The 14211-nt window shown below is 38.9% G+C and overlaps 1 protein-coding gene across 3 annotated transcripts in view; it reads right to left on the reverse strand.

The window, feature by feature from the left end:
• Positions 1–14211, reverse strand: part of DNAAF11 (dynein axonemal assembly factor 11) — a 69371-nt gene that overhangs the window by 25830 nt on the left and 29330 nt on the right. For all 3 annotated transcript variants that reach the window (XM_068525640.1, XM_068525639.1, XM_068525641.1), the window contains 5 exons: positions 13835–14061; positions 8811–9002; positions 7231–7308; positions 4084–4149; positions 688–757 (listed from right to left, as the gene is read on the reverse strand). In XM_068525640.1, coding sequence (XP_068381741.1) covers positions 688–757; positions 4084–4149; positions 7231–7308; positions 8811–9002; positions 13835–14061 — 633 coding nt within the window. The remainder of the gene's footprint in view (positions 1–687; positions 758–4083; positions 4150–7230; positions 7309–8810; positions 9003–13834; positions 14062–14211) is intronic.

The following is a 14211-nucleotide window of genomic DNA, read 5'->3' on the forward strand; positions in this document are numbered from 1 at the left end:
GGTGTTTTCAGTACAAATTTAAGATTCACCATTTATTTAAAAAATCTGCTTAGGCTTATTAGGAAAAAAGTAAAATATGGGCAATGCTTGATATGCATGAACTATTTTACCAATTTTAATGAATTGTCTGAGGAACAGTTAGTCACAAATCGTGACTGGTCCATTTATGGGAACATGGCTGATAAAGGATTTATAGATAAAACTTCTTGTCATAAAACATCAACATGTTTCCATTTTAAAGTCTTCAAGCGAACTGATATGAATGCTCAGAATCAGCAAAAAATACTGTTTCAAAAGTGATAAAGTTACAGTTGCTGTGAATGAAATCATTGACAATTTTAAATGGGTATATTATTTAAATGGGTATATTATTTGAAATGGGTACATTATTTAAATATAATTTCAAGCCTAGGCTACCCATACATGACTATCTTATCAGCTCTGAGAAAAAGTACTAACAAAACAGACACAGGTTAAAAATACAAATTTTATCAAGGTACATAATGGTCAGCAACCATTCCCGCTGCATGCCACTCCCGTCGTTTAAAATCGTGTGTCTAAAAAAACAGCACTCTGACTGAGTTTCTCTTTTTCTATTTTAAAATCACTTAAATCTGTTTTGAGGCAAGCTAGTTTGATTCAAGGCTGAGCTTCTGAAACGGGAACAGCCTATAGGGTTACACTTACCTTGCCTTTGACCATCACTCGCACGTAAGTTGGCTGTACATCAACATCGATTAAAGAGGTGTCCATATACCTTCAAAATTCAACAACCGAGTCTTATAATCTTCAAAACCATTTGAAGAAGTGCAAATACAAAGTCCCACTTAAGGGACCATTCTAAGTGAAGAAAGTTTACAATTTCCATGCTAAACAGGTCTTAGAATATTCATCTTAAATTAATGCCCAGACCGCCGGAAATTCAATATATCAGCAATTTCATTTTTAGACCCACAAGTACACTTGGCATTGATTGCCCCTTGCCCCAAAATATCTGCGGCCTGAAACACCAGAGGGTTGCAGAAAACGGCTTGCCATGCTCTTTCATGAATATTTTATTTTAAACCCCTAAGGCTGACTTGAATAGCCAGGAATGCTGAATCCACTAAGCTCCTGTGTCCTTAGGGCTCTTGATTCCCTGCAGCTGTTCTGCAGCTGCCCCATCCTACCTCTCCTGGAAGACTGGCTCCGAATGCACATCCTGCCCAACAAGCCCAGCCCTCTCCCTCTATGGCAGTGACCTCAGGATTGGGGGCAATTGTTCTCCTTTACTTCATGAGCAGAGGAAAGGTTTAGATTCCACATCACTCGTTAAAATAAGAAGTTTGGCCAAATGATTATTTTTATGCATGTTAAAATATTTGAAAATGCAGTGATGATTCAAAAATCACAAACATTATGGCAGGTAGGACGATACAGGGGTGACAGGCTCAGGTTTTGGCCACACAGGCTTGTGAGGACTGACTCCACCTTCCCCTTCCTGCTATATTACCCTGGACCACATTCCTTAATCTTTCTAAGCCTCTGTCTCCTCACCTGTAAAATGAGGATACAAATAGTGCCTATCCCCTAAGATTGCTAAGAAGACACGCGCACCATGCCTAGTACATAGTTAGTGGTAATAAAGCATCGGTACAATTAATGAAAAATTAAAATAATAAAAAGTAGAGTCAAGTTTTCCTACAACTTCATGTTTATTATCTACCACTTTAACTATGGATTACAGAGTCTTTTTTGTGCTTAGGGCCACCTAAAGTTCCTCTGCCCCGACCTACAAGGGTTTTGCATGTGCTGTTTCCCTCTGCCTAAAATAATCTTCTACCAGTCCTTTGTAGAGCTCGCTACATCTTACCCTTCAGTTTTCAGTGCTCACGTCCCTGGCTTTCCCTTTTTCCCCAGCCATCCCCTACACCGCCAACCGCCAGACTACACACACCATTGTTCTCCATCCCTGAACTCTGTCCTTTTCCTGTACGGCACTCTTCTCCCTTTGTAGTTACCTATTAGATGTCTGCCTATGTATTGTCTGCCATCCCCACTGGGCCGTAAACCCAGGAGAGCAGGGACTGTATTTAGAACAGGCCAGTTACAGTCTCCCAGTGCCTGGCACATAGTAGGCATTCTACAGCTATTGCAGGAATAGAAGCAGGAAGCATACATGAATGAATGAACTTTCATGCATACATCCACGTGCCAATGAAGATAACGAGGAATTTTAGTGTAATAGTTTGGACAGAATCATGGGAAGGGAAGGATTTTTCTACTTAGACAGGAGAAATAGCACCAGTCCTTGAAAAGGTACATGCGTGGGGAAATGAGGAAAGTTTTCATTTGAGGATTAATGTTAAGTAGCTAATCGAGCTAAAAGGAGAAAGAGGTACACATTCACTGAACTCCAGGAATAAGGCCTAAAATGGAAAGGACTTAAAAGGACGAAAAAGGGAATGTTTAACTGAAAAACAGCAGAAAGGGAAGCTCAGGGAGTTGGAGGAACAGAGAACATGCAGTCAGCTGGAGGAGGGCTGGGATGGAAGGCAGCTCTTCTTAAAGGCAGGTGACCTGGCAGCAAGAGGGCAGAAGGACTGTCGGAGGCGTGGGAGACGCAGCTGAGTGTGATGAGAAGAGCTGCACCGAGAGCCGGCCCCCGTTCACACCGGCCAAAGATGGACACAACCCAAGTGCCCGTCAATGGGTGAACGGATGAACAAAAAGGTGGTCTCTCCATTCAATGGAATATTATTCAGCCACGAATATGCTACAACATGGATGAACCCTGAAGACATTATACTAAGTGAAAGAAGCCAGACACAAAGGCCAGATATGATTCCATTTGTATGAAATATCCAGAATGGGCAAACCTATGGAGACAGAAAGCAGATGAGTGGTTGCCAGGGGAAGGGGGGAAATGAAGAGTGACTGCTTAAGGGGTATGGGGTTTCCTTATGTGTGAGAAAATTGCCTGGAAGTAGATAATGGTAATGGTGTCACAACATTGTGAGTTACTGAATGCCACTGAGTTGTACAATTGAAAGGGTTGAAGTGGTGAATTTTAAGTTATGTGTATTTTATCACAATTAAAGAAACAAAGTTGGACCTAAGACTGAGGGTTCACATTCTGGCTTCTCCAATGACCATGTTTACTTTCACAAGACTCACCCCCCTTGGGTAATTCCAGGATAACAATCTCTCCCACGCCACTGGGTTACTGAGAAATTAAATGAGATAGAGCATGTAATAAAATCCCTCAAAAATAGAAATGCCTTTATTACAACTCATGAATGTAAATGTTCATTGATTCCATCCAGTAATCATTCATTCATTCATCCATTTACTCCTGTACTTAATTGAGCTCCTAACGGGTGTCAGGCACTGTTTTAGGTGTTAGAGACATAAAGAGGTAGGAACAAACAAAACAAAGTTTCTGCCTCAACTACACATTTTTCAAAATACAGGTAAATTGAGAGTTTGTCAGGTAGAAATAAAAAAGCAGGGAGAGGTGGAAGGACGTGCTGAGGCAGGGGTGGCACTGGTCTATACTGGATGGTGAGGCAGAGAGGCCTCTATAATAAAATGACATCTGAACGGAGGCCTGAAGGGCACGAGGACACCTAGGGTGAGAGTGATACAGGCAGAGGGAGGCACAAGGACAAAAGTACTGGGGCATCAGTGGGTCTGAAAGGGCTGGAGAAGCAGAAAGGTCCTGAACGTGGATCCTGAAATCATCGGCAGGATACAGGAAGTGAGCCAGGACCTGGAATCTTCAACGAGGGAGGCAGATGGCCCCGGGTGTCTTTAAATGGCTTCAACAAGGACGCATGGAAGGTGACACAGGCTGATGGTGTGAATGTCACAGCTGTGGACAGTTGTGGGTTGGGGGAGAGCAGCTGTCAGGATGCGGGGATGAGGGGTAAGCAAGCAGGGAGTGCGGGGGTGAAACAAGTCAGGATGTAGGACGTGGCCTGGGAAGAGGTGGCAGCCGGTGATAAAGAGGCAGCTGTTTATGTTTAAGAAAGCAAGGGCTGTGACTGAGAATGAAAATAGCAAGAAATGCCATGGAATAAACGCATAATAAAATGTATTTACCTATACACAGCCAGGTCCAGGACGATCTGGTTACGTTTTTCATCATCTCTCAAAGAGAAGTCAAGCCTAAGGAATAATCCATTTGGAGGGGAAAAATAGAGGACATATTTAGCGATACTTTATAGATAACCCCATCCCAGTATCAAAAGAAAATTTGATAAAAACTATGTCATAATCTTCAACGACAAACTTATTTTGGTAGCTGGTCAATAAAATCTGTTAGTTTAAAAATTTCAACAGAAACCTACAGCATATTCATAAATTATTCCTGTTTACATTGTTTCAACATGAGAATCCTGAACTACATAAAAAAAAAAAAAAAATCAGCAGCGGTGCAGAGACAGAGACACCTGGTGGTTAAAGTTTTCTTTCCCATTTCATTCGGGTTTGCTAGAAGCAAACTAAAACACGGAGTTATTGATGGGGAATTACATGTTGCGTTTGCTTGCCCTTATCCAGCATTCCATTCCTTAAGTTTTAAGCAGTCTTGTCTTTTTTCTTCTCCTTTCACTGGTGACCTTTCCCTAGCCCCCGGAAATGCTGAGATGCTGCCCATGATCTATCACTTCCATTTTATAGAAGAAGAAACAGGCTCAGAGAGGCTGACGTAGCTGGGAAAGAGGTCATGTGAGCCTTGGAGGCAGGATTTCAAATCTCTATGTCTTTCAACTGTACCCTGAGATTGAGTCCGAGGTATAACTTCCATACTGTCAATGTACTATTCTGAATTACTTTGTCAATTTTATTTTGAATATTTCTTTTATCATATTATTCGGCAAAGTACAATACCCCAACAATATTAAAGAATGTAGGCTAAATTGTTTGGAGAAATGTAACACTAGCCCTAGGTTTGGCTGCCAGCGGGATGTCTGCTTGTGGCGGTCACTCTCACTGCTTTCAACACTCCTGCCGGGCGGGACCTCTTCAGGTGCTCAAATGACCCATGCATTCTTGAGCTCCTCTCTGGGGCTTTTCTATACGCTTTCCCCTCTGCCTTGATTGCTTATTCCCCCATTTTCCAGCCACCAACTTAAACTCTCCCTTCATATATCTCTTGAAAGGTAATTTCAGGGAGGTTTTCTATGGCAGACACTGATATTGCCCACTGTCTGCTCCCCCTTTATCCATAGTAACAGGGTCCCTGATTTTAATGAGGAATACGGCTCTGCAGGGTAAAGACCACATTCCCCAGCCTCCCTGGCAGCTAGATGAGATAATGTGATTTAATTCTGTAAAGAAAATGTGGTTTGGTGCTTTCCAGGAATTTTCCTTAAGAGAGGGGGTGTGTGCCACTTAACAGGCTATTGCAACCGTCCAGGCAAGAGGAGGCTGACTTCCTCTAAGGTGGTGGCAATGGAGTGAATGAGAAGGGGCGGGATTCTGGTAATTCTGAAGGAAGAGCTCACTGATAACACGAGGGAGAGAAGAACTGAGGATGAATCCGAGGTTTCGGTCTTCATACCCCGTGGATGCTCATTCCTGAGCTGGAGGACACTGAGGGACGAGCAGGACCTGACGGTAAGTGGTTGTGGGGACGGAAGTGAGGATGTCTGCTTTAGCCACGGTAAGCCTACAACACATAGTTTATATCCACATAGGAGAGCACATAGCTAGCTGCGTATACAAGTCTTGAGCTCAGGGAAGAGGTTGGGTCTGGTTGTAAGTAATGGAAGGATAGTGTTGAAATCATGGGATTTGGTGAGATCTCGAAAGAGTGAATGTGGAAAGAGAAGATAGCTGAGGAGTTTGCCCCAGAGCACTTAGGAGACAAGACGGAAAGGATCCAGCAAAGCAGAAGAAGATGAGAAGGTAGTAGGGTCAAAGAATCAGAAGCAAAGGGAAGAACCTGTTTCGAGAAGGTAAGTATGATCAATCTGGGCAAATCTGTTAGGTTAAGTAGATGGCTGAGATTTGAAAAGATGTGACTGAATATAGAAAGGATGTGAACATGGAATATAGAAACGATGGGACTGCAGAAGCTTCTGTGGTCTCACTAGGGGCACGCAGAGCCCAGAGGGTCTCCCTCCAGCCCTGCTGTAGCCTGAAGACAGACAGTCTCCCGACTAGATTTTTAAGTTCCTTGAAGGCAGAAATCTGTCATATTCACTTCCGTATCCCCAGGGGTTAGCATCATGTGTTGTGCTGCATTCATGACTTCTGGATAAAGAAGGGGTGTGTGTGTGTGTGTGTGTGTGTGTGTGTGTGTGTGTGTGTGTGTGTGTGTGTGTGTGTGTGTGTGTGTGTGTGTGTGGTGGGGTGAGGTGGGGGTGAGATTATGAACTTGATCATGGAAACCACTAGAAATGGGCTAGCATGGGCAAGTCAGACACACCACCTATTACCTACGTGGCCTTGGGCAAGTCATTCACCCCTCAGTTCAAGTTTTTGACCTGTGAAGAAGAAATACTGCCTATCACACAAGACTGCTGTGAAGGTGGCGTGAATGACGCCTAGGAGTGATTCAGGACAGCGCCTCTTCTATTGTGGTAACAGCACAGCAAACGAAATGATCAAAGTAAACAGGTTTTGAGTAACGAAGCCAGCAAGCTTGAGTTCGTAGGCGTTTTGATCTGTATTTTGACTACAAAAGGCCTTTTCTGCCTGCTTTCTAGTTTTAAATGTTAAAACAGCTAGATACTACTATACGTGAGGATTTCCAGTTGGAATATTTTTCCTCTCTCATCAACTCCACTGAGGTATTTATATCAATTTCTTTCCTTAGCTCTCGAATGCTTTGCAGATGTGTTCCAGGCTATAAAGTAGGTGTATAGGAGATTTATCAGTATCCTCAGCCAGCTTGCTCATGGCAGAGTTTTAAAAATTAAGAAACACAACAATGATGCACTTGGAATTTTCAGGCATAAAACTGTACATGGCTCAAAGTTTCAGGAGACACAGAAATAACTAAGATTTCCATATGTCAAGGTCATGTTTTGGATGCCAAGAAAACGAAATATAACATTACACACTTGAAAGCATAATGATGTTCTGCTTTCAAATACACACAAAATGACTTTCTTATTAGGCTCATCAAGTTTGTTAAGAGTGGTCAGATATATTCTCTGCAGAGCAAACGTATCATTGAAACCATCGTATGACCAACACCACACATCCTCCTTCTTCAAGTCTCCACTCGGCCTCACTTACTTGGGCTCATTTACATTCAGGGCTCTTCCATTCTCAGAGATCAGCACCCTGGGTGGTTTCACTTTCTTCTTTTTTTCACTTAATATTAGGGGTAGGTGGGAACATGGGGCGGGAGAGAGAGAAAAATAAACAAAGATAATATAAAAGCAATTAATGTGTGAAACAGTTTAAGAAAAATTAATCAGGTATTTGTGAATACATCAGCAATTCACTGTGATGAAGTCCATTGCTGGGAACTGACAATCGAGCCAAATTTCTGTGTGATTATATCTATATCTGTAAAGCAAAAATGTGACCAAGACAATTTGCCAGATAATTCGAATGGGGGAGAAAACTCCTTTTCATGAAATAGCCATGAATATTTAAATGAGTCTATTTTATGCATGATTTACTCAGCTAACTGTTAATTCTCCATTTGTGTATACATCCTCTACTTTAGTGAAAATTACAGTTTTTAAAATGCCAAATAGAATCTATTTTATAGAAATAAAAATACCAGTACATAGGATCCACATAAAAGGATGTCTATCACAGCATCATCTGCAGTGGCAAAACCTTGGAACCATCAAGAATGTCCATCAATGGAGGAATGATTGGATTGACTGTGGTACATTCATGCTATGAAATATTTTGCAGCTACTGAAAAATGTGTTCACTCTTTACCTACTCGTCTAGAAAGTTACAGAAAAGTGTTGATGATGATTTAGTGAGAACAAATACATAAAATGTAAGTCCACTTTTGTTTGTAAGAAAAGACCCTCAATCCTACGTTTGCAGAAATCATTTATATGATTGTAGCAGGTGGAGGAAGTTCTGGTAGGATGGACCCAAGCCTGCTAACTCTTGTTACCATGAAGGGGTAGCGATAAGAGGGAAATAAATGGAGCAAAGAGGAAAGATTCATGGAATAACAAGAAAGAAAATGTGGAACATAAATTCTGTTTATTTAAACACTTACTGAAAGTACATAAAAACTTTAAAAAGGCATATATGGACAAGCTCTAGAAGATCAGATGGACAAATCCGTTTAAATGACAGAACTGCAGGCAATTCTTTGTCTTGGATTTCTGCTGTTCTTTTAATACAGATTGTATGGCATTTAACTTTATTTTATAATGTAAATTTATTCACATTTTTCTGGATCTTAAACTGGCTTCTCAGGTCCAATTAATAAGTTCATGTTTCCATGAACTACATTATTCTCCATGACACAGGACAATTAGAGGGCATTCAGAAGAGGAAAATATCTCAGGAACCCATTAGATCGTGTAGACTATAGCACACTGAACTCAAGAATGACTTGGATAACTAGTATCTGTAAACCAGGCCATGCTCTTATTTGACACATTTGAAGTTGTTAAAAAGCTAAGGACATAGAAACAAAGCCCTACCTAAAATGCCACGATTCATGACATTCTAAAGAAGGGTTAGTAGACAACACTTCAACAAAAGGCTGAAATTAGAAAAAGCAAAGTCTGTGTGTGATAGCTAACACAGATTTAACACAGATAATGGGTGAAACAAGGTACAATCATGGAAATATACTCCATCACTCTCAATGATAGGATAAAATGGAATACCTTAATTTTTCTTGGTCTTTCCGTTGTTTTTCCATATGTCTCAGAGTTTCCAATCTAGATTCAGGAGTATACAAAGAGGGCTTATTCCAGAATTCCAGATCGTCTTCACCGTTGTCTAATTTCTTTTTCTTACATTCCCCTTCTTGTATTTCTGGTGCCTGGACGTCATCTTTGCTCTCTTCAGAAGATGGGCTAGAAAAGAACACGGGGCAAGTTAAAACCAATAATAATGGACGTCTGAGTTTCATCCTGAATGCTGCCCCTTAAATAGCTATATTTTGTGTGTGTGTTATCTTCTTACCTTTGAATGACAAAATGTGTCTGAAAGAGAGCCTATCTGAGCCAAGTTGGAGGAAATTAGTGCCACAGCATTGGGGCAGGCCCACCTCATCTATCACCAGGAACATTGCAGTAATCAGGTTCAAGGGTTCATAGACCTGGCCGATGTGAGTCACCTGGGGAGCTTTACACACAGTACAGATTCCTGGGCTCCCACCAGAGTCTCTCCAGTTGATTTGAAGTGGGGTCCAGGACCCTTGCTTTACAATATTTTGCAGGAGGTTCTGATGATCAGACAAACTCAGGGACCACTGGGCCTTAGCAATCACCCCACCTCCAGTCTTGCACCCTTCAATTCCATCCTCCACCCTGCTCCCAGAGGAATCTTTCTAAAGAATTTAATCATATTATTTCCAGGCTCTTTAATGATTCTCTACCTCTAAAATTCTCCAGTGGGATATATGAGATCGCCCATGGTATGGCCTCTAACTACTCCATTTTTCATGGATAACTTTGGATTTTGTAGCTTTATATGGCAATGGCGCTCTGCTCTCTTTTTTATTCATGTTTTGCGGACTGTCAGAGAATTACATGATGTCTCTATATGGCATCAAATAAGTATTATATGATATTCAACATTCATTCAACATGGATTCAAGTAATATTTATTGAGTGTCTTTCTGTGTGCCAGGCACCAGAGAGACAGCCCTAGTCAAGACAGACAGCAACACTACTTACAGGAGACTCTATTCTAGCAGAGAGAAAAGGACATCATTCAAACAGTACACAATTAGGATAGGCTCTCTCCCCTCACCTCTCCCTAGAATATGCTCTGTTACAGAGTGACATGAAATGAAAAAATCTACAGGAAGCCTTTAGTACCAAGTATGGCAAATAGTAAGTTCTCATTAAATGTTAGATTTTGTTATTGTTGTTACTGAAATGAGATGACACAAAATGCTCAGTTTGTTGACCTTCAAATAAGATGTTTTTTGAAAGAAGGGACAAAAACTACCAGAATATGAAATTTAAATAGTATAAACGGAACACAGTAAAATCTGCTTAGATACCTTACATATTATAAAATGCAACTAGACAGTTCAATAAGCAAAATAGAGCAAATTACTGAAAATAAATGCTTTGCCACATAGCTATGGTTCTTTACGGTACTGGGGAAAAAAAACAATCTATTAAGGGAATCTGTAATATTCTACAATATTTTAGCTAATGGTCACTGAAATAATTGGTTTCATTCTCATTAAAAAAATTTTGTTTGGCAAACAGAAACAAACTCACAGACATAGAAAACAAACTTACGGTTACCAAAGGGGAAAGGTGGGGGGAAGGATAAATTAAGACTTTGTGAGACAGATATACACTACTATATATAAAATAGATAAACAACAAGGATCTACTATGTAGCACAGGGAACTATATTCAACATCTTGTAATAAGCTATAATGGAAAAGAATCTGAAAAAGAATATATATATAACTGAATCACTCTGCTGTACACCTAAACCTAACACAACATTGTAAATCAGCTATACTTCAATAAGAAATTGAAAAAAAAATATGGACAAAGTGAGTTTGTTCTAGAAATTCAAGGATGGTTTAATATTGAAAAATCTATTAATGTTAATTCAACACAACAACAGAAAAACATGATTTTCTCAATAGATGCAGAAAAAGCATTCAATAAAAATCCAGTATCCATGATGATAAAAGCTGTTCATCAACTTGGAATAAAAGAAAACTAACTTAATTCTACCAAAGCCTCACAGGAATCATTATACTTAATGATGAGGAATTGGAAACATTCTTTTAAAAGTCAGGAACAAGATAACAGATACCCATTCTTACTGCTATTATTCTACCCCGTACTGGAGGCTCAGCAGGCACCATAAAAAATAAAAAGCAGAGGTAGAAGGATTGGAAAAAAATTTTAAGTTGCTGTTTATTAAAAAAATGGGTTTTTCTACATAGAAAACACAGGATAATCTACAGACTAACTGTTGCATCTTTTTAAAAAGTTCAGCAAGATTGCATAATACAGTATCAGTACACAGAAACCATTTGTCTCTATATACATCAGAAAGACCCAATTAAAAGCCTATTTTTAAAATCCCATTCTACAAGATACTTAGAAATACATCTAATAAGAAATGGTGTAAAACCTTTATAGAGAAAAATTATAAAAACTTATTGAAGGACTCAGAAGAAGGTCTAAATAAATAGAGCTATTACAAAGTTCAGCAAGGAAAGAATCAATGTCCTGAAGATGTCAACCTTCCCCTTATTAACGTGTAAACTAAATGCAATTTCAATCAAAATTACACTAGGGATCTGGGGGGAGTTTGAATGGCAGATTCTAAAATTCTCACAGAAGAGTAAAAAAGAGTCAAGAAGAGCCAAGATAATTTTGAAACACGAAAACATCTCCTACCAAAGATCAAGATTTATAGAAATTGAAACCATGTGGAGGTACTCCCATGGAGGAGTCCAGAGAGCCCAGAAATGGGCCCGTGAATCACGAGAAGAGGGTATATAATACGGGAGAAGAATAGCACTTTAATCAATGGGGCACAAACAAACAAACCTGTGTGGGAAGTGATTAGCTCCCTACCCCACACTGCTGTCAAGTTATTCCAGATAGACAGATATGACACTGGGGTATTGAAAAATTTCATAAACAAGATCAGAAAGTATAAACATAAGTTTAACTACATTAATACTTCTAAATTCTATAAAACAAGCACTTATCAAAATCAAACACAAGTCACAGACAGAGAGAAGATACTTGCAAAGCTCATAAGGACTTAAGAATTTGCATCTAGAATATAAAAGAACTATAAATTAATAAGAAAAAAAGTACAACTTATTTAAATAGGCGGAGGTCTTGAATAGAAGAAATCTGAATAGCCAATAAACATATAAGAAGACATTTAAGATACTGAAACTCACTCGTAATTCTAGAAATTCAAATTAAAACATTAGATGCTATTTAACAACCAACTTGATTAGCCAATGTTTTAAGAGATCACATTATCTACTACTGGCAAAGATTAGGAACTCTCCTATACTGCTGATTTGTGAGTTAAGATTAGTACACTTTAAAAAACAATTGGGCAATGCATATAAAGTCGAAAAGATGTTTATAATTAACATGTAGCAATTGCTGAATACGCTGCAGAAACTTCCATACTTGCACAAGGAGATGTGTGCACCATTGTCTGAAAAAAACAAGAAAGGGGAAACCACAGATTGTTGGAGCTGGTTCATATTCTGATTGGTCAGGAATAAAGAATTGCTGCTAAATATTTTGAATATCACCTCTGGGATAAACTGTGATTTATTCATTCGATAGAATTTTATTCCACAGTTAGAATGAATGAACTAGTTCTACGTGTCTTCATATGCAGAAATCTCAAAAACATAATGCTGAATGAAAAGCAAAGCTGTAGAAAGATATTCATGCTAAAAAAAAAAAAAAACAACATGAAACTATTCTTGTTTAAGGAGGCATAATTACGTGGTAAATACATTACAATATGGATGGGATCAACATTATAGCAAACACATACTAACTTTAGGATGGTGGACACCACGGAGGATGAAAGGAGGAGTGGGATGGGGGAGAAATACTTAAGGAGCTTCTCCTCTATTGATATTTTATTTCTCATTTAAAAATAAAAGATCCAGGGACATCCCTGGCAGTCCAGTGGTTAAGATTCTGCGCTTCTGCTGCAGGGGTTGTAGCCCTGAAACCTGGTCAGGGAACTAAGATTTTGCGTGCTGTGTGGCACGCCCGAAAAAAAAAAAATAATGAAATGAAGTGAAGTGAAATGAAATGAAATAAAATAAAATAAGATCCAAAGCAAACAGGCAAACTATTGACATTTATTATTAAGCTGCCTATTTATTCTTTTAACATTTATGTACATCTGAAATATTTTATAATTATTAGTTTCTCAAGCTTAAGAGATTCTGTTACAAAATATTTAAAGCTTTCGTTGTATGGAATCAAATCAACTGACTATAGGTGCAATTCCCTTAAAATAAGCAAGCATGAAAAATTCATGCTTGTAAAAATGACCAATTAGGGGCTTATTAATCGCATTAAAGATGTATTCATTACATAATTCACATAACAGAACATCTTATGATAGAATCAAAATTACTCAATTTATAATAATGTGATTTGCATTTAACTTTTCTAAAATATTCCTACTTTATAAATCAAAGTACACCTGTTAATTTATCTTTCCTGTGCATCTTTTAGAGAGATTTGTCTGAAGATGATTCTAGATGCAAATTAAAGTTGCTAGTTTGAAAAGGCTTTAAGGGAGGAAAGCCTCACAGAATTGTCACAAACAATGGGATGATCATACATCGTCTTCACCCAAAATTCACATCATAATTTATTCTTCAAATCAGTTGTCTGGAATATAAGTGAAACTGTGAACACCTTGGGAAGAGAACTTTTTAACAAAAGTTTTGCTTTTAACACAAGTTAACTAGAAAGTACACTCTATTAAGTGACATACAGAGTAGTATTTAGTGGTTATTCAATGTTCTTTCCTGCATTGTGGTAACATACAGCCCTTCACAATAGGAAATGAAAGGTTTTTATTTCTGCTTTTTGGTTTTGCCTTGTTGTTTTTACTCATACTGTACAAGTAAGAAGTAAATAAAACAGGAGGACATTGACAATTTTTAAAAAGAAAAAAAAAAAAAGTTACGTACAGAGTAGCACTGATGTCTGTGTACCAACGTCCATCAAAGCCTGTGTGCCTTCCCTCCCTCTCGCCTTCGTTTTCCTCCTCCTGCAGTTTCCTCTGAGTCTCTTCCTTGTCCTTGGCTCGTTTGAGGCAGTAAGCTTTCTCCTGCTCTCTGATTTGCAGTTCAACTACTGGAAAGTCCTGTAATGCCTGAATCCTTTCTGAACGCTCAATTTCTCTGCCATCCAACCACTGGAATAAAAAACAGCCAACACAGTGCATTTATTCAAAAGTCGCAATTTGAATCAGCCCCAAGCAGACTTTGTTTGCAAGGTGAGAAATAATAAATTATGCACCTTAGTGATATGGAATTAAAAGCAAAGTAATTAATGGGAAACGTCA

The sequence above is a fragment of the Eschrichtius robustus genome, chromosome 17, assembly GCF_028021215.1.
Source record: "Eschrichtius robustus isolate mEscRob2 chromosome 17, mEscRob2.pri, whole genome shotgun sequence".
In the NCBI taxonomy this organism is placed as follows: domain Eukaryota; kingdom Metazoa; phylum Chordata; class Mammalia; order Artiodactyla; family Eschrichtiidae; genus Eschrichtius; species Eschrichtius robustus.